A 22,018-nucleotide genomic window follows, 5' to 3' on the forward strand; every position below is an offset into this window, starting at 1 on the left:
GTTAATCTCGTTGAAATGACGTTAACGCCACAACACGGCAAATCTCCGTGTAACCCCTATAGACATGGTTACTAGTATTTTCTTGTTTTTACCTGGTATTATTATTTCCGACACCCCTTGAACACACTTTGATTTTCCGTAGTTCAGTGAATGCAACAAAAGCACGTTGCTGCATTAAGCTAGGCAAAACGGAGCAAGACACCGAGAGCAAATAACAAGCTACACAGTGAGTCTTTTGGTATAAAATAAGTGTTATAAAGTATTTTCAACAGTCTCCAACTTAAAGTTATGTACTTTTCAGAGGCCTTTATGTGTTTTACTCTTGACCAAAACCAGGCAGAGCGTGTATTTGTTTCTTGGGAATTCCGGTGAGTTACTAGAGATGATAAGTTAGCAGGAAAACTTATGCTAATTTTACATGTGGTAAACACTGCAACAGTGCGAATTCCGTATTGTCTAAAAAAAGCTAAAACCAGTCGGAGTACTTGAATCGTGTGTGAAATGGAATGTCGTATTTTATTTTATTGTCTATTTGATTGGACATCTTCACAAATGTGCAAAACTAATGCAGGATGCACTTCTCTTTTAGCCATAAATGTTGTCCAGTGCCTTTTCTGCACTTTGTCATTTCAGTTATAGGTTAATACATGTAAATAAGTTATTTAAAACTAGTTACGTTACAAACATTTCATGATGTGATTACATATGCCTTAAAAAGGGGTATTTAAATACAATTGATTGTAATGCTGTAAAGCAATACAAATGGAATTCATAGAGACAGAACAATGTTAAAACGACAGTGTACTTGATTTTGAAAACTTTATGAGATCTCATTTTATTTAGAAAAACTGTTAAGAACTATTTTGTTTATTGCTCTGTACTGTATGTGCTGACTGGTTTTTTGTGATCCTGGATCTGAAGTGGTTCTGGATATGGATGGCGAGCCAGACCCTGTGAAAACTCTTGGCGAATCCAAAAGCAGTGTGGCCAGCTGTTCTGGATGCAGGAGTAGAGCTACAGTCTGAATTACTTCGAATCGCAGGATTTCAGATAAGCAAGAGCAAAAACTGCTTACTTCATACGGATTGTTTCTCTGGGAAACTATTGAACTCCCAATATCCTGCTCATCAGGAGTCAGGTCTAAAGAGACTACTTATTTTATTTTATTTTGTTGTTATTTTCAAAAGAGCGCTCTTCTCTGTTGATCTTCTGTTAATTTTCTATGCTGTTTACATTGGATTATTGCACCACTGTAACATTGTAATAAATCTGCCGGCTGTTCAACACTCAATTCTCTCAAATTTATTTTACTCCTCTCGAATCTAGTCTATAAGTTTAACCCTACTATACTAAGCAGGTGTTACATCCGTTAACGAGCTACCCCTGCGTGGGGCTAGACAGCCAACACGTTTATGAGCTAACTGCGCTAACACACTAGTTCCCACCCATGTAATTGAGCATTGCGTGGCACATCCAACATACTGTTTTACTTTAGTCCATGACTCGCTTACCTTCAGGGTCATATGTCACATGAAAACCAAAATAATTCCAAACGCCAGATCTGAATGAGGGTGGGGGAGGTTCAATTTGCCATGTTGCAAGGAGAGCTTAACTTCTGTCTTGCTAGCTTGCCCTGCGCTCTTCCTTCTGACGATGCTGTCTGTGTTGAACGCTCAGTGGATCTGCGCTCGACAGTGCAGCCTAGGCCTAGTAGTCGAACGCAGATTCACTGAGCGCTCAACACAGACAGCATCGTCAGAAGGAAAGTTGATAAAATAAATTACAAATTTTGTATTGTTCGATACATATGCGTACCGAACCGAAAGCACTGTATCGAACAGTTCAATATCGATACGAGTATTGTTGCACCCCTAGTAACTATATAATTGTAGCATTTCTTCTGTTCAGCATGCGAGCATGATGGTAAACATAGTAAGCATTATACCCTCATTATAGTCACTGTGAACACGCTGATGTATTTAGCACAAACAGCCTCACAGAAGCACTAGCGTGGCTGTACACAAACAGCTGAGCTGATATCAGGGAGACTGCTGCAGAGTTATATAAAAGTCTACAGCCTGTCTCATATTTTCTCTTTCAAACACTTCTTTCAGCCCTTGCTGTAACCTCTCGAGGTCTCACGTTACCTCCACTCTTCTGCACAATTACCCAATGAAGTAGAAGCTACTGTGTTTGGCGTGCGGATGAGTTTGCATAGGGGTAGGTTAGGGGCGGGGTTGGGTGGAGGGGGAAAGCTTTTGTTTTTCTTTTCCTTTTTTTCACCCAATCTGACTGGAGAGTTCTCCATATGTGTGAAGTCCTGAAGTGAGAAAAGATTGGGGACATGGATTTTGGGGTGGGGGATTATTGGACGAGATCACAGGGATGCCTTTACAGATTGCATGCAAAGCCCATCAGATTTTAACACAGTCAATCTGCTTTCAGTGTGCAGACATAATGCTAACCCCCCATGTGTGGATCAGACACCACACAGACAGATAATCCTTCCTAAAGTCTGTCATTTGATGTCGACCCCCCATCCCCAAAAAAGGCATCCATGTGTTATGCATACTTACATGCATGTTCTTGCACACACTAGCAAGGATTTGGGGTCACAGCATGCAAATGCTCTTTGGGTTTGGGGGTGTTACTGATTTAGTACCCTGGCCAGATGCAAACACACACCACTGACACAGTGTAGTCTGAATAACAGTGCACAGCAAACCTGTCCAATAAAAGTAACATTTGATTTGTGTAGAGTAAAAGCTTCCCTAAGTAATAACAACCCTGTTAATGTTTCATTCATATCTAATATACTTTAAGTCCATCAATCCATCAGCACAATAGCAGTCATCTCTTCTGTATCAACACAGCAAATCTCTTCATCTGCTGCTCTTCATCTTTGCGTCCTTCTCCATTTCTGCACCTCAGCACTTTACTTCTCAAACATCTTCCTCCCTCTCAGCATTCCCATCACGTCCTCGTCTCCCCATTTGCTCAGATTTGAGGTTTTATTCTCGGGGTAAGATGCAGTGACTGTTTGATATGTAACTGATACATTTCACAGTTCTGCAGCTCAGAGGAGAGCTGCACTCCTTAGCCTACACCTTGCTCGGTGTGTGTTTTTGAACGGCTCTGTGAGCTCGATCACATAAACGGAACTGTCAGAACGAGAGAGCGGGACCAGACTCAGGAAGGAAGGAGCTCTGCTCACATGAATCTCCGCTGGACGGCCCAGCAAAAGGAGCGCTGCCATTTTTGGGAGCAAGGAGCCATCTCCTAGGTGAGTGCCATAGCAACAGCCAACGTGGGCCCCAGCTTTCCGAGCTGTCCTTTTCAAGCTTCCAATCAAAAGTGGCAGGCCAGGTTTTTGTTGTTATGTGGCGTCTCCTACCCTCTCTCTTGGCCATTCTTCTGCCTCTCCTTTTCTCTGCCTCTGTGACATGGGCCTGGCCTTGTTCACCAGGGAGGCTGTGAGAAGACTGTAGAGGGAGAGGCTCTGTGGGAAAATGTTGCCAGACAACACAGGGGTATGTGACAGCGAGGGTAAGCTAATATTGTCTAAGTGGGGGGAAAGGGGTATATTAGACGTTTAGATTGTCAGATTGTCAATAGTCCGCTACTGTGGTATGTAAATTATGCAAACTGCAAATTTAACGCTTTAACTCACACCCCAAAGCGTCATATTTAAACACAAACCAACATGCCTGTAAAATAACTGCCCTGATTCCCTCAAGTCTGTCAGCTTCAAGACTTTGTACTTGTTCTCAAACATACTTTTAATTTTGCCTCACGGTCCCATTAAATATTTTACCTTAGAGAAATTAATTTTCTAAACATCCTGCTATTTTGTGGGAAGATCACGTCTTGAAATCTCACTACTTTCTGAGCTTTTGATTTTGGTTTTGCTTGTCAGGTTGTTTTTCATACAGTTAATGTGACTTGTGCATTTTTTATTTATTTGCAGATGGCGGATGGTGGAAGATGGTGACTCTGTGTGTGGACTGGGAGCTGTTTTAGCAGTATAATATGTTGCACTTCACTCCTCCCTTCCCGAGGAGCTTCTACCCTGAGGATGGCACAGTAGTGCATTAAATAGCTAATCTGGTTGTTTGTATGTTGTTTGCAGAGCATGCATGTTTTTGTGCCCTTCCCATGCTTGGTTTCTCTCCAGGGACTTTGGCTTCCTAACTAAAGTCCAAAGGCAAGCTGATTCTGAACGGGCTGTGGTCCACCAGCCAGCAATGCTAGTCCATCACAGGCTGACAGACAATCATACACACAGCTCTGTGGTTGTCTGTCAGCCTGTGATGGACAAGCAACCTGACCACATGTGCGCCTTGTTTTCCCCTGCTACAAACACAGACAGGTAATGATTCCTCTTTATAAGAATGAGATACTTTCAGCTCTCCTCTTGTCTCCTAGGTCAACATGAGTTTTTACACCAGATCCCCTTCATGATGTAACCCCAACAGAGATTTGCATCTCCAGCTGGATTCGATCCAGAGACCTTTTGGTTGTCGAGCGAATGTGTAAATCATCCCTCATAACGAAACTAAAAGTCTTGATCTGACGTCATAAATGTAGTCAAGTAGTTTTCTGAGATAGTGTGCTGATCACTGATCAAAGTAAAGTAATTCAGGCTGCAGTGGTTGTTATTTTGAGCGTTTCTGTATTGCCAACTTTAATGTTTAAAAAACAGAAAAGGTGTTGGGCTGAAAGCTCGCATACCGCAAGAAGCCACTTGCACACCTGCTCTTCATCAGACCATGAAGACGATGACCCTGATGACACTTTGGCTTCTAACCAAATGGCCACAAAACTAATGATACCCCCATCAGCCAGAGTGGGTAGTGCTAATGAGCAAATACTATGCTAATATGCTGAATTAACATGTCAGTCTTGGTTCTACATGATAAACAGCATGCTGTTACCGTGTTAGCATGCCGATTTAAAGATGTGTTCAAAGCACAGCATCACAGAGCTTCAATATGAAACGTGGTGGAAATGTGGTTGGTGTGGCAGAATTATATTTTAAGTATTAGTTCGTAATTTTAGATTCTTTGCTGTTGTTGATGTATTACAGAGTAATGGGCAAAAGTCTTGAGCCACCCGTCATTTCTTTATATTTTACTTCCAAGGAGCCAGAGCAACAATCCTCCAGGCTTTCTGAAGGTCTTCCAAAGTTTTTCTTTGGACATTGGCTGCTTTTTTACAGATTTTCAGTACACTTGTTGTACCTGATAATTTTCAGAGGAGTGTTTCTTAACACTGACCTAGGAGTTGTCCAAGCATGAACAGGACCTGAGAGATGGATCTGGCCCTTCAGTTGGTCTCAATGCAAGGATGGCTCTCCAGCAGCGATACTTAGGAAAGGGAAGTGGGGAGAACTGGACTGTAAATGAGTGGCAACAAGTCTTATGGTGTGATTAATCCAAATTAGACATTTTTGGTCAATTTGTACAGAGAAAGTCAGGACAGAGATAGAACAGTGAGTATCTACAGCCATCTGTAAAACATCGGAGACTTTGTCATAGTTTGGAACTGCATTTGTTGGAGATTTTGTCAAAATTGATGGAATTACCGGTATGAACACAGAAAAGTACGATCATGCATCCATCTGGAAAGTATCTGATTGGGAACAATTTCCTTTTTAAACACGACAATGACCCCAAATACACTGCCAATGCTGTAAAAAGCATAACTGGATGGAAAAAACATACACTGAAACACTATCAGTCATGGATTGGCTTCCACAGAACCTGGACCTCAACATTACTGCTATCTTCTTGACAGATAGAGGAACAAAAGGAATCAAACATCCAAAGAAGAGCTTTGAATGTTCTTCAAGAAACCTGGAGACCTATTCCTGAACACTCCTTAAAGAAATTAGAAGAAACAGCCTAAGAGAGTTCAGACTGTGCTGAAGAATAAAGAAACAGGGATCAGCCCAAGACTTTTGCACAGTCGTGTATATTCATTTGACATTAATAGTAATGCCCACGTTCTTGTGTTTGATGATCTCCCACAAACTATGACACATCTCAAGCTTTATATGTAAAGTTCTGAAATAATTATAACCTCTTATAACCACAATGACAACGCTGACAGTAGGTGTGGTGTTACACTTTATTACATTCATACAACAGTGATGAGTAATAGTCTTATAAGGTGCATGTCAACGAGTACAGCGCTCAGAGGTTATTAAAACGGTACGTCCACATCACAAAACACATGCTGAATAATTCACACATCTCTCACCGTTTCTGCTGTAGTTGTAGGATACATGTAATGAAAGCTTCTGTCTTTATGTAACCAGAGAGCCACCTTGTGGATAAACGAGACACACCAAAGAGGAACGGAGATGACAGCATATATGTTATGTTAGTTATTAAAAATTTTTAAATACACAAGGACAAGGATAAAGAAGAGACTAAGTTAGAAGGAGGAAAATATTCAGTTTCCCTGTTTTATTATTTATTAACCTGTATTATCCTATTCCATGATCAATAACCTCAGTGTGCTCTCTGACTACCGCTCCTAACGTGAACCTATTCTTTGCCGCAGCCAGCCGAGGTGGCGCGACACCTTCTGGAAGATGTATCCTTTGCTGCAGTCGGCCCCTGTTGGCTGACTCACCACACCAGTGAGGAAGAACACGTCCCTGTACAGGGTGAGCAGGGGGCTGCCGGAGCTCATGGTGCAGCCGGCGTTCTCACGAGGTGCAGTGCAGCCCATCTTGTTGGTCATCAAGTTTCCGTGAGTTTCCAGACACATGGGAAGCTTGTTGTACACCAGGGTGTTAAGAGTGAGCGAGCCCTGGAAAGCAGACCCCTGCTGTGGTTCCTTCCAGCCAGTGACCACCGTTGTGTAGTCACCTGCCATCAAAACGCTCTCAGCAAAGTCTCGTTCTGGCAGACAGGCAGCAATCATGTGTCTTTTAAAGATGATGCGGTCGCGGAGCTCAATCACAGCCAGGTCGTTTTCAGGGCGACCTTCCACATAGCGCGGGTGGACATGAATCACTTTAACATACAGCGTCTGTTGGTCAGTATTACTGCTGCTGTCTTTACCTGTGCAGGAGATAAGGAAGGGCGATGATGTTAAAAGTTCTAAAAATCGAAAAACCGGCATGCAGCACAAGATTTACTGCACTTCTGTGCTCGAGTTCAGTGCAGAGCTGTTGCAATAATTATATTAATAGCTTGATTATTATTATTATTATTATTATTATTATTATTATAATTATTAGATTATAATTATTTTATTACATTTTAAAACAGCAAAAGAAACCATATTTAAATAAACACTAATTTGCTGATGTAATATTCATGATTTATAAAATGACAATTTTGGAAACTTCTTTTTTTGATCGATTTATTCTGTAATTTTATTTAACAACGATTATAAAATGGTAGAATTTTTCAATTTGTGGATTTGTGTTTATTTAGGTAAATGCTATTTGTTCTGAGCAGACAATGTGAGCTAAATAAATGTCGGTCTTTGATAATAAAACAGTTTTTACAGTTTTTACTGTGAGTGTTTGTGCTGATACCAAACACAATGCTGTGCATTCTGGCCAGTTATCTCCACCTTTATCTTATTAGTCTGTTTCCAGAAGTCTTGTGCTTTCTTCAGTTATAAACCTAAACTGTGCTGCGTCTGCTGACTGAAAAGACTTTTCACTTAAATATTTATATTTTAAGGCACATGCTGGCTTCTATACAATGTGCTGACATGTATGTGTTTTCATGCCATTAAAAAATTATAATATATCATCACAGGTGGACATGTAACATAAACCAAAAAAGAGACAAATTTGTTCTGAATCTGAAAGGAAAGCTTGGATAGGTCCCTCCACACACAGTAACATCTATGGTACTGTTATTATTTATCCTCCTGAGAACCGAGGGGAAAATTAATCGTTGGATTTAATTTTTTTGTGATGTCCTTCCTCTTTGGAGCTGAAAGAGGTCACCCAAACACATTAGATATCAATGGAAAGCCCAAGATGTCCTCTATTTAACACATCAGGATTTAGTAGGATAGCTTAAATGAGTCTGAAGATATAAAGACAGAAAACAAATGTCCATTACAGAGGACATAAACTAATTGGCTGGTTCTCAGGAGGATATGTTATGGATTTCCTTCATACAGGATGGAAATCATTACAAATGCAAACACCCCCCTTTTGAATCTATACTTAAACATTTTGTATACATATTATGTACATTTTTTATTATTATTTTAGATTACATTTTTGGGGGGCAATGGAAAACTAACTGTGTATTATAAAATGTACAATACATATCAATCACTACCTACTTGCAGTGTTTGTATAATCTTTGTTTACTCACCAACAACCACCTGGAAGGATGAGTATTTTTTGGCACACTGAGCTGTAGTCAGGACAAAGTTCTCCTTCAGTATGACTCCGCTACAGAAACCTGCAGACTCTGAACTCACCAGAACAGCCTGCAAACAGCACGACAGTTAAGACCCTGCATCTCTTTTTCATACCTTTGAGAAACGCACACCCACACACTGAAATCATTGTGTCTTTATGTTAACAAGTGTCCTCCTACCTGCCACGGACATTCTGATGACAAACAGGCAATTCCTTCAGGGTTGCTGGTGCTGATTCTGGACAATTTGCCTTGCAACTGTTGTAGACGGACCGCCTTACCGCAGGGGTACTCGACTGACAGAAGGAGATGATTATGATTATTTCTTTGACTACATTATTTTTGAAGTACGACGGGCATATCTAGCAATAGTTTTTGTAGTCAAAAGCAGTCTGTGGGGAAATATCAGAAATCCTCTTTTCATCTGAGCTGGCTGGATGGGTGTCTTGATTATATCTTTGACAGCATCATGTAAGCGATACAATGTTAGAAAAATGACTGAAAAAGTAAACAAACATGGGCAGATGGGTCTCTTGTCTATGCCCTCTAAGAGAAAACTGTTTTTTCCTGCTCTAAACGCCATTTTCACTTCAAACCCTTGTGCTGTAATAAATTCAGCTCTTCATGAGGCACTATGGAGGTGTAGGGGTCCTCCATAGTACCTAATAACAGCAATTTTGCTTTGAGGCAACAATGCTGGTTGGTTGGAGGCTGTGTGAAGCTGGCATATTTTCACTGTCCCTGTGGGTTTTCCCCAGTATTCCAGCCTCTTCCCACAACCCAAAGACAGATTGTCAGATTAAGCAGAGATGCTAAATCGACTGCGGTACCCTGGTGTGACCTCATTTTTATGCAGTGTAAAAATGGTCACAGAATTTCTAAACACAGCCAAGTGGTGGAGGGTGGCCTCCACCACTTGCCCTTTGGTGGCCTCAGCATCACCTCTCTTCTGGCTTCATTAGTAGGTGACATGCATCTCGCACTGGGGCAGTTAGCAGCCAAGTGTGAAGCAGCAAAAATGACAGATAGCACCTCCTAGTCTGAGGCCACGATTCCCACTTCAGGTCAGGGAAAAACTGGTACCTGAGAGAGGGAGTTCAAATATGTCAGGGTCTTGTTCATAAGGGTGGAGCGGGGAGACTGACAGATGCATTGGTGCAGTTTCAGCAGTGAAAGTAAAATGAGTATATCTGAAGAGAGAGCCAAGTGTCACAGTTAAGTGTTGATTGATTTACATTCTCGCCCTCACACACGGCCACAAAATCTTTGTAGTCACAGAAAGAATGAGATTTTGGATGCAAAGAATGGAAAAGAGATTCCTCGGCAGGGTGGCTGGGTTCTCCCTTAGAGACAGCAAGAGGAGCTCTGTCATTCAGGAGGGCCACAGAGTGGAGCCACTACCACTCCACATCGAGGAGTCCTTAGTATATCTACTGTGGTGCTTCCTAGGTGAAGTATTTCTGTTATTTCCTACAAAGAGGAACACGATGGAGAGATTATTTATTATATATATCTCAGCTGGCCTTAGTGATCTTTGAAGAGCTGGAGGAGGTGGCTCACTGAGTGGGTCTGTGCATTTATGCTTAGACTGCTTTTATTGAAGACCCACATAAGTGGCAGAAGATGGATGGATAACCTTTATGTATTGTTTTGATGTACTGCCAAAGGTTTTCCACCACCCACAATCACTGGCAACTAGTAATCTGCCATGTTATTCAGTAAATAATAGACACAGGCATAAAACACGGATTTTTTTTTTCAAACTCGAACAAAGAACATGCAGAAAAAAGTAATTTCAATACATGACAGACGTACCTTGAGGCACACACTGTTTCTTGTCTGTGTTGAGCTTCCACCCACGGGCGCAGGAGCATTCGTAGGATATGTAGCCTGGTTTACAGAACTGAGAGCAGCCCTGGTCCTTTTCCAGAGTGCACAGAGTCTCGTCTGCATTGTGAAAACAAAGTGGAAAGCTTGCAGAACTTGAAAAGCAAATCAAAAATGATGTTCATGTGCGAAATCCTGCCGTCTCCTTCTCACCTTTCTCGCAGAGGGCTCCAGTGAAACCCGACTTACAGACACAATCAAAGCCTCCAACGCTGTCTGAACACATGGCTCCATTCTTGCAGGGCTTCTCTGCGCACTGATCTCCATCTGAACACGGAGAAGTTAATAAGCTGTAATGCAGTGCGAATGCATAGGCAGTAATGGACAATCCTTTTAATAATGCACTTACCAACGTAGACTGACCAGAAGATATCCTGGAGAAGAAATAACACGGCACAAGTAAACATCTGGAGCTGCACAGTGGCTTTCTCTTTACAAACAGAGGCGCAAAGGAGGTTTGAGGAAATGAGGAGGGGATTAACAGTGGGCTCACCGTGCGGTATGTGTCTTGGAAGAACTTTCTGGCCTCCTCGTAGCTGCACACCTTCTCCATGCAAGCCTGCTCCAGAGTGGAAGGTGTATTTCTCTTCTGACGGGAGATTAAGGAGGTTGCCTGCTCCTTGTCCAAAAAAACTGAGGGGACACATAAGGTCTCAGATATCATAGCATCAAAGACTCAATATAGCTTAGAAGTACTAAACAGATCATTAACCATTAACTTAATATAAGCCAAATAAGCAGCATCTCACTGACCCAGCGCCAAGACGTCTGCTCCATAAAACGACTGACCTGACTTTCTTAGCACTGAATCCCTCTGACATGTTATTTGCTGTCTGCTCTCACAAACCTGACCTTTAAATCTTTGCTTTTTATTACAACTGACCGCTGTTGAGCCCTGTGGAGTCCCCTGGCTCCATGCTGCCCTCCTTACCTGTCTCAGGGGCGTGAATGGCCACCGATGCCCCAGCCAGCAGACACAGCACCGCAGCAGGTGTGGTCACGAAGTGCATGGTGTCACTGAAGTGTATCCCAGCTCTGAGGCAATGTGTCAGTGATGCAGGGACCGCTGTACAGAAAGACACAGAGACAAGCAGAGTTTTTGATGCATGAGGATTTCTGGGAAAAGACATTAAGCAGTAGAAGGACATGCAGAAGAGAAAGAAGTAGGCACTGTTTAATGTTTTAGAAGGCCGCAGTCAGTTAGAAAGAATGAAAATCGCTGCCTGGGTGTTATGAAGCTGTAGTTCACTCAGTTATTGCGCAGTAGTGGCCGCAGCTGGCTCACTGGTTCTTTATAAAGTTAAGCACTTCATTTGGGGAGCTCTCTGAAGCGAGCATACAACAGCACTACCAACCTGCTAGAGAAACTGGTTAGAGATGTTGAGTCTGGATTCTTCTGCGACATTTAGACGGTTGTGTGAGAATTTGCCAGAAACAACATGAAAGCATGGATCCCTCCTGCTTTGTATCAAAGCTTACAGCTACTGCTGGTCGTGCCATGGTGTTAGAAATATTTTATAGGCATACCTTGGGCCCACAAGTACAAACCCAGCATCATTTAAACACCACAGTCTACTTAAGTATTGTTGCTTCTCATCCCTTTATGTCCACGGGGTAGATGGCACGGGGTGCCCATCTACTGATGGCTGCTTCCAGCAGGATAACAAACCACGTCACGAAGCTCTGATCACCTCAAACTGGTTTCTTGAACATGACAATGAGTACGTACTCACTGTACTCTGATGGCCTCCACAATAATCTCAATCCAATAGAGCACCTTTGGGATGTGGTGGAAGAGGCGACTCACATCATGTATGTGCATTTGACAAATGTGCAGCAAATGCGTGATGCTATCATGTCAACATGTTGAATCTATGACACGAAGAAAAAGCAGCTCTGGAGACAAACGTGGGCCCAACCCATAAAATGCACTTATAAACAAACATCTGCCTCTGCCCAACATAAACAACAATATGCTTTCGGTAGCACGTTAATGGCTCTATTAGTACAGTCTTGGCTTTTTATGCTTCTTTCTAGAGGTACATGGTTGGTATTGCAACAAATACCGATATAAAGCAGCATCTACGCCTTTTAGTAAACAGGATGCTGGGCACCTACATGATGCTACACTGTAGCAGAGTCACTGTTTTCATGGCGGGGTGTCTCAGCAGGCCTGAAGGAGAAATTCTACGAACATTAACAACAACCACAGCAGCAGTGCTGCTCCGTACTTACCGCCCCGGACTGAATGGAGGAGCCGGCCCGGCTGATGCTCCTTCGCCTCGGTTGTTCTGAGACACGCAGCGGCCTCGCAGACGGATCGGGCCTGTCGATCCAAAATAACGAGTCCTGATTACATCCGCGCCTGCCCACTCCTTCCCTGACTCCCTCACTGTTTACAGCTTGTACCGAGTCCGATGACTGAAAACAACCACCAGAGGGTGCTGTGAGACAAGACAGAGCCTGGGTGTGCGGATAGATAGCAATGAAGTTGAAGAATAAAACCATCAAAAACTACACCAGAAGCACAGGCGACTAAGATGACAATACAGGCCTGAAGTTTAAAAAAAATAAAATAAAATAAAGGAGAAGAAAGACAAAGTGAGAGTGAATAGTGCCGATGAACTTAAAAGCCTGTTAATAAATGAGATACTGAGCAGAATATAAGAAATACCAAGAATTTTTCTTTAAAGGCTTTATTTCAGACACATTTCACTGCCATCAAGATATTATGAGTGACATAATCTTTGGGCCTCGACTACCTAAACAGCAACGTCGAGTGGTGAAGTTAAGACAACAAAGAACTGCAAAAGTGAAGTGGAGCGTCTGTGTCTTAGACAGTCTCCACCTGACATCAGGCAATGATAGTAATCAAAGGATCCAATAGAAATGCTTGAGAAGACACCAACAGCAGCACACATACACACTCTGATGAGGTCCATTTTGAATGACTCAAAGTAGTGGAGCTGAAGCCTAGCAGGGCCATCTGTCAATCAAAAGAACCACACAATGGATGTTTTTCTTTTTTTGTTTGGTTTTTGAGTGACTGATACCAGAAGCTAAATAACAAGACAGATTTGCTCTTTCTTTTTTGTGCTTGGCTGATATTTTGGGAATATTATTTAATAAGTGAGTGTGAGGGGTAAGATTGACAGGTGGATTGGGGCAGATCTGTTGTAGTCAAGCTACATTCCTATGACCCTCTTCTATAGACACGAGCTCTGGGTAGTGACCGATAGAATGAGGTTGTGGATATATGTGGCCAAGATGAGTTTCCTTTGAAGGGTGGCTGGGTTCTCCCTTAGAGATAGGAGGAGGTCAGCTGATCGAGAGGGACTCGGGGTACAGCCGCTGCTCCTCCATATTGAAAGCAGCAAGTTGAGGTGTTTCAGACGTCTGAAAAGGATGCCTTGTGCACGCCTTTTCCTGATTGACTCCTCAGCAGGATGTGAAGCAAAAAAAGTAAATCACTTGCTTCAAACCAAAGTGATAGATTAGAGGAGTTTAGTATTTCTAATACATAGAACTATTTAAAACATATGTGTTACTGAATTATTTATAGGAATTTGTAGATATGTAAGTCTTTGTTCTGTGATGTTTCTTTGATTGAACTGCTGTCAGCTTATATCCATGCTAAACGGAAAGTATAAAGGAAACCTGAGAGCTATTGCAGAATCCCTTTGATACTGACTAAAAACAAAAGGGAGAGTTTTCCCATCATTACTGCTGTTACGGCCCATATTTCTCTCAGCGGTGTGATCAGAATGAGGAGGTCCTCTAATGTCTGCACACTTGAGCAAACATAACTGGGTCCAATCTGCTGTGATCAATAGGAGAAGTCCAACTGCAAACAAACACACATCAGCTCAGACAACATCAAACAGCCCTGGTCGAGATTGGGGCGCTACAGAAGGGTCTGATCAGGAGGATCAGACAGAAACTGTTGAGGAGCCGATTTCAAAGAGGCTGAGAATATTTTTTTAGGTAAAGCACACAATTAAACCCAATCTTTTATGCTTCATCGCTGCAGCAAATTACAACGGCAGAATGACTTGAAAGGCATTCCTTTAATTCACGAAGAGTTATGAGCCTGCGTTTAGAGCTGTTGCATATTTAATGGTAAACTTTGTGATTAGCGATAGTTGGTGAAGATGATCAAACACACTCACGCACACAGGCAGTGGTGGTAGTTGCTGAAACTAGGTCATCAAGGCTACATTTTACAGAGCCAAAATCCTTCCTCAGTGGCCTTATTTCAATGCAATTGTTTGTGAGAGCAGTGTAATTTACAGACAGGGCCGTGGGGCTTTAGTCTCAGCTGCAGCAGTGTTAAATGTCTCCATTTCCCAAGTCTAATAACAGAAGTATTATAAGAGCCTGGTCAGACCAGCTGGTCCCTGGTGCTGGGCAGGGGCAGAAGCTGGACCACTTAGACCAGGGAGACTCACCCAGGGGTGGCGAGAGCGAACGCAGAGCCTGCTCGGGCGTGCCGAGCTGCAGCTAGATGTGCAAATGATTCTGATAATTTCCCTGGCGTGTCTGGTGTCCGGTGTCCGGTGAAATTGCTAAAGACACGCATGCATAGTATACACGGGCGCACATGGGATGTGCAGCGTACACCAGATGTGTTACTGGTGTGTTACGTGCGAGCATGCAGGTGTGCTCAGTGCTGTATGCGCTGGCTTAGAAAGAGGAGTAGAGGAAAACTTGCTCAGTCATCCATCCATCTCTTTCCTTCTGTTATGTTTTATTCAGCATCCCCACTCTTGTGTTGTCTCTCACCCTCCCACTCTCTTTCGCTCTTGCTCCCAATTCTTTCCCACTCCTCTTATTATTTTTGAGTGCTGACTCTAAATTGGAGGGTAGCAGGAAAGAAAGGGTGGCACAGCGCTCACGTGTAACCTCGCTGACCCACTCCTCTTCACATCTATGGCCCAATTTTACAGGCACACTAAACAAACGGCTCATCGCACAAGGCATCTATAATTAATGTCACCTGATACTTGACAACTTTGTGATGAATTTAACAGCCTGGTTGTTAAGTCCACCGGACTCCCTGTCTGGAGTCTCTCCCTCTCTCGCTTTCTGGCTTCCCTTCTTTGCTTTAAAGCTGTGCTAGCAACATGTCGATTTGCCTGCTGTTCCACCACTTTGATCCAGGCTCAAATGACTTAACATATTATTCTAAATAGGCTTCCCCAGACATGTTTACACCTGCTGTTCAAACCTGGTTACAAAGCATGGTTGTTTACAATATTAAAAAAGTAACACTAAAACCTGGATCTCCTCCCTCGTCAGTTCGTTAGACCAGAGAAAGGATGCTTCTGAATTTATCGATCCTCAGACTTTTCTTTCAGTCTGTCCAACCATACATGTCAGATTTTAACTTTAAGCAGTGCCTGCTAATAAGCATCGGGTACAATAGCATGCAGATTTAGCACTGGATAAGTTAAAGTTTAGCCTCACAAAGTCTGCATGTAGCCTTGAATATTTCCATTTAGCCCAAGATGGCAAATTATTATTTTTCATGTCATTTATACATACGTATTATACAAACAGCTGTAGATGGGTGATATTCAGAAAAAAGCATTGGGACACCTACACATTACAGCTACAGGAGCTGCTCAGCCATAGGAACTAATGCCATGTAGCTCCCCATGCTCAGATTTTGTTAATGTCAGAGGAGGTTTGGAGCTCTCAGTTGATGGCTGGTGACGTATACGAACTGCACGACCCCGCTCTGTAACTTTATGTGATCAGGCACTTTGTGGCGGAGTTGCTGGGACTCTTAAACATTTCCACTTTGCAATAATACCACTTACCACCGATGGTGGAATACCTGCAGGGAAGAAATTAAACAAACTGACTTGAGGAAATGGTAGCATCTCATTTCAGTATCACCTTCAAATTCAGTGAGGTCTTAGACCGACCCCTTCTTTCACACACGTTTATAAAGGCAGACTGCACGGCTAGGTGCATGATTTTACACACATAACGGGACTGAAAACACCTGAATTCCAATATTAAATGGCGTGGCCCAATACTTTTGTCTCTATAATGTACAGTCATGGTAAAAGGAAAGTACACCCTCTGTCATTTCTAAGTGTTTACATATCAGGACATAATGAAAAATATCTAGATCTTAAAATTAGGTAAATGCAACCTGAGATGAGCACAACAAATTACATATTCTTCCTTAAATATTTGCAATGGTATGGAAGCTTGTTCCCATGGCTGAATGATTGGTCTTATTCACCATTTATGCACCATATAGTGTATGTCAGCATATCACTATGAGACACACAGTCTTAGAGCTTCTGGTTCAGAGCTGGTGCTCTTTTGAAGTAGGACAAAACTGTCTCTGTAGGGATGTTTTCTTAGCTTGTTTGGCACTGTACTTAACATTAGCCAGCTTCTCACAACAGATGACAGATGCTCCACAGAAAAAGCAATCAAATGCCAATAATACTGCACGATACTTTCTTTGCAGTTGCACATTTAAGTATCTGGTATTTCATGTATTGTTAACAGAAAACCAAAAGGCACACCTGAACTGGCCTGGCCTCACACCATTTATAAACCAGTAGACACTCTTTAAGCCTCTGAGCCGGATCATTGGCACCTTTTCTGAAAATTTAGGCTTGTTGCAAAGAATAAAACAAATAAGATAGCTGTTAACATCAGCACAGCACTTGAATTAGTATTTTTATTTCTGTGGCGTTTGCACTGAACACAAATCACCAACCATTTCTTTAGCAACAACCTGCGTTTGTTTTTTTTCTTTTGTGCATCCGGTGCTCGTTTCGGTGATGACCTGGCAGCATGGGGTCCTGAAACACTGCGTGTAATGATGATGTAATGAGTTAATAACACACGTGCCCTGTAACGACCTGCACAAACCTATCCTACCACTGAACTCATCCACATGCGTCACCGCAGGGCATAATGGGGTCGGGCTGAAGTTCAACCGCGTTCCATAACTAACGTGTATAACAGCCGTCGTCTGTCCTGGTTTGGTTTTGAAAAATATCACTGCATTACACATCAAAAAATACCCTCACACGTACACAGGACAGTATCTGATGTCCTATATTAAATCTAACTGCAAACAACAACCCACATGCACAACACAATCCCGCCTGGATCAAAGCACCACAAGATTACATGTAATCGAGTTTGCGTGACAAGGACCAATGATGATGTTGTATTAAGTACTGGAAAGCAGGCCAGCTCTAACCCTGTGGGGGTTTTTCACAGCTATGCTACCTACTCTTGAAGGATATCTTCCGTTTCCCCCCACATCTCTCTGTGATTAATTCACGTCATCTGGCTATATTTTATTTAACACTCAATCGTGGAGCTCCCCTCCCTGCATCCCTTGCAGCTCATTTGTTCACGTGTTGCAGAAAATAATTAAAAGCACATGATTATTCCTTTCTTTTCTCTTCTACTCTCGCTCACCTTTGTTCCACTTTTCAAGTGGCTTTTAGCAAATACGGGTGAGCCATTACTGGACACTTTAGCGCTCAATTCTTGCTTTCCTTTACACTAGTGCCCATCTGGGTAGAAAATGCTCATAATGCCATAAATGAAGCTCCTAGCGGGTATAAAGATGATGCTGTGATTCCTTCCCTTCGACAAGTGGTTCATTTTCTGCCACAAAAATCTCTCTTCTTCTCTTTCTTTGTGTGAGACTGTATAATCTAATCTGCCCTCACCTTCTTATCGCAGACGCATGTCCTACTTTATAAATGATCTAAAGTATGGTGCTCAGACAGCAGAGATGAGCAGGATGCGGCTCTCTGGCTTCAGAACTGAGAAAGAGGCAGCGTAGGCCCAGATTGAGCTGAAGATGGGCAGAAAGAGCAGCTCCCTAAGACAGCTCCCTAAATGGACATGATGTTTCACTGTAATCATGCCAAAACCTTTTTGATGCCTGCTTTCTGCACGTGTAGCTTCTCTTGAAAGCCTAAAAAAGCCTGTAGTGTAATCATAATACGTATGCATCTGCATGCTATGTAATCGCTACACTGACACCATCTCATAGCTCACGTTTTGTATGGTTCATGCACTGAGAAATAACGTGGCAAATGACACAGAAATGATAGATATAGCAGTGGGTGGTGAGATCTGAGGGGAAAAAAGACCCTCGGGTGTAATTGTAAATCTTCTGCTTGCACTCAGTTGGCAGTTTATTAGGAACATCTGGGTAAAACTAATAAAAAAGCGACTTCTCTCAGCTCTTCCCTTATTCATAAGGAGTCACAACCCAGTCTAATAAAAGTTAGAATGTTTAGTTTTTGTTCAAGCTGCTTTACAGAGGTGTTAATTCAAATACATTCTCATTTTGGAGGAGAACTTTGTTGTGATATTGGAATAAAGTGTTAGGCTGCTTCACTGGAAAGCTAATCATATTCTCTCAATCATGTTCTGCTGAAGTTCAAAGTGAGCATCACAAAGGTGGAAAAAGGTGATTTAAATGACTTTGAATGTAGCACGCTTGTTGTTGCCAGACAGAAACTGCTGATCTACTGGGATTTTCCCACACAGCCATCTCTAGGGTTTACAGAGAATAGTCAGCGAAAGAGAACATACTGTATCTGGTGAGCCACAGTTCTCAGGGTAAAAAATGCTTAGTTTATGTCACAGGTCAGAGGAGAATGATTATACTGTTCAATGAACCCAACAGTGGCTCAAACTAAACTCATTCTAACTAAGGTGTGCAGAAGAGCATCTCTGATGTGGCTGATCAGCTACAGCAGCAGATGACCACAAAGGGTGTCACTCCTGTCAGCTAAACAAAACTGGACGACTGAAGATTAGAAAATGTTGCCTGGTCTGATGAGTCTGGTCTGATGAGTCTTCATTCCTGCTGTACGCGGCAGAAACGACATGAAATCATGGACCCATCCTGCTGTGTATCAACAGTTCATTTTGCTGGTGGTGCAATGGTGTTGGGGATGTTTTCTTGGTGCACTTTGGGCCTCTTAGTACCAACTGGGAATCATTTAAACCCCACAGCCTACCTGAGTATTGCTGCTGACCATGTCCCTCCCTTTATGGCCACACTAATAATGGATTGGATTTATATAGCGCTTTTCAAGGCACCCAAAGCACTTTACAATACCACTATTCATTCACTCTCACATTCATACACTGGTGGAGGCAAGCTACAGTTGTAGCCACAGATGCCCTGGGGCAGACTGACAGAAGCGAGGCTGCCATATCGCGCCATCGGCCCCTCTGGCCAACACCAGTAGGCAAGTAGGGTAAAGTGTCTTGCCCAGGGACACAACGACCAGGACAGAGAGCCCAGGGATCGAACCGGCGACCTTCCGGTTACAGATGCGATTCCCAACCCCCTGAGCCACGGTCGCCACACGGTCGCTGCACCCATCTTCTCATGGCTACTCCCACCAACAGAGCATACCATGTAATAAGCCCCAATGATCTCAAATTTCACATTTCTTGAACAAAATAATGAGTCCACTATATTCAAATGAGCTCCACAGTCACCGGATCTCAGTCCAACAAAGCACCTTTTGGGATGTGGTGGATGTGGTCCTGACAAAACTGTAGCAACTGTGTGATCCTATCATGTGAACATGGGCTAAAATCGCTGAGGAATGATTCCAGCACCTCGCTGAATCTATGTTATGAAGACTTAAAGCAGTCCTAAAGGCAAAGTAGGGTCAAAGCTGCTACTAGCAAGACACAACTAATGAGTGAATTTTGTATGAAAATCTTGATCTGCAAATAAATCTATCATAGAAATGTACCGTAAATGGCCTCAAACTCGTACCTAAGTAGAGTACATGTTAAAAATTAAAGTGAAAAAATTAGTCACTGGGCTTTCTGTTAACAAGTGTTGATAGAAGAAAAAATTAAATATATATTTGCTGATATTGTTCACTGAATCTAAAGAGCTGTTTGTTTTCTCCTTTCTGTTCCATTAGAATGATTATGGGTCATTGTGAGTCTTTTTTTCTTTTCTTTTATTAAACGAAGAACTTTAGCGTTCCTAAGATCGAGGCTATTGTTTAAAATTTCCACCTGAATAAAACGTAAGTCAATAACGGTTGCAGAACGGCAGAATGCGGACTGAATGGAAATGAGAGACGCTTTAAAAATTTTAAACAAATCTTTTTGTACTGGTGCAATTAGAAAAACTCCAACAACTATTGATAATAACTTAGAAAATTACTTCTGCCTTTTCAGCGTGGCAGATCAGAGGGTAAACTAACAACCCAGCTTTTTAACCTCCTGAAATTCTCAACTCTGACAAATTTGATGTGTCAAAAACAGAGCACAACAATCCCCGTGTCTTTTTAATCTCAGCATTTCAAAGGCTCCTCTTTCGTGATTCTGCCATGCTTGGCAACATTTGAAAAATAGTTACAGGTCGTTACAGTGGTTTCTTTTCTTTTTTTTTAAGCCTAGAACAGCTTACATGAAATTACTCATTACTGCTCTCTTTCTGAAACTCAAGAGCAATTTATTAAATGGTCCAACACTTATCTGTAATATTGTAGCAAAGAGTTTCAGCTACATCGCAATCAGTGGGATGGAGAAAACAGTCTACTATATCTGAGAAGTCTGAGGAATAAACACATCATTTTACACACCAAACAACCAGAGGATCATTTGTAATAACTGACAGATGAATAGAAAATGAAAATAACAGGCAGCTGCAGACCTGCTGTCACACCAACTGATGAACCAGAAATTGGAATCTGTCTTAAGGTGGAATACTTGAGTTTTTAAGTGTCAGCCTAGAGTTCATTAGCACCTTTTAGCTGGAGATTCAAACTGTTCACACTGCATTAGAATTAGACTGTGCAGCCAATCCCAACCCCCATTTCCCACCACACACACACACCTACATGCACACACAAGTCTGGTCATATGTAATTATACTCTGTGTGACATCCAGGATGTGCAAATTGGCTTGTGGATGTAAAGACATTTTAAAGACTAATGGACCCAGCTTGTGATCTGTCCCCTAACTCGATATGCAATCAGAAAGCCACCAAGCAATGAAGAGACACACTGACAGAAAACAAACACAATGACAAGGGCAAATGCACTATGTCCTTTTCCACAGTTGACTTAACCCCCCATTTATCTTTTCTCGTCTATCACATCTGGCTCCCCATCAGTTTTATGATCTCTTTATGTTCTCTGCCCTCAAACCCCTATTTCTCTCTTTAAGCATCCTCCCCTCATCCTCATCCCGCTTGCTGCCTCCACTCTCAGTCTCCGTCTCTCCCTCCCTCTCTTTCTGCCCTTTCTCTTTCCCTCTTCTTTGCCCTCCCTCTCTCCTCCTCCCCGCTGCGCTCCCGACTCGCTCTCATTCCCCTCGCTCACACACTCAGGCAGCATCCTCCCCTCTCCACTTCTACCTTCACACTCACCTCTTCACGCCTCCCTCTCAGCTCCTCTCGCCACCTTCCTTTTTCCGTCACCTACTAACACATATCATCCCTCGCATCTCCCCCGTCTGCTGCCTATCTCGCTCTCCTCCATCTCTTCCCATTCCTCCCTCCTTCTCACTCACTCACTCAACCTTGCGGTCTTGCCAAACGCACACGTACACACACCCATGCTGATTGGCACCCAAGGACAGAGCACCCTCTCCCCAAAACCGGCTTCCAGGCGGTTCGATCTCGTGGCCAGCACGCTTCTTGACACTGAGCTCAGCTGAGGAAGAGGACCAGGAAGAGGCC

General features: G+C 42.7%; 1 protein-coding gene across 1 annotated transcript; it reads right to left on the bottom strand.

Moving 5' to 3' along the window:
• Positions 1 to 6,115: 6,115 nt before the first annotated feature.
• On the bottom strand, positions 6,116 to 12,694 carry proza (protein Z, vitamin K-dependent plasma glycoprotein a). The gene is made up of 9 exons (XM_082531365.1): positions 12,528 to 12,694; positions 11,224 to 11,358; positions 10,786 to 10,925; positions 10,642 to 10,666; positions 10,446 to 10,559; positions 10,221 to 10,352; positions 8,586 to 8,701; positions 8,358 to 8,475; positions 6,116 to 7,073 (listed from the first exon to the last, which is right to left on the bottom strand). Exons 2-9 carry the CDS (start codon positions 11,300 to 11,302, stop codon positions 6,541 to 6,543), a joined length of 1,257 nt encoding a protein of 418 aa, XP_082387491.1. The 5' UTR covers positions 11,303 to 11,358; positions 12,528 to 12,694; the 3' UTR covers positions 6,116 to 6,540.
• Between the last annotated feature and the right edge of the window lie 9,324 nt (positions 12,695 to 22,018).

The sequence above is a fragment of the Aulonocara stuartgranti genome, assembly GCF_965226115.1.
Source record: "Aulonocara stuartgranti genome assembly, chromosome: 4".
NCBI classification, from domain to species: Eukaryota; Metazoa; Chordata; class Actinopteri; order Cichliformes; family Cichlidae; genus Aulonocara; species Aulonocara stuartgranti.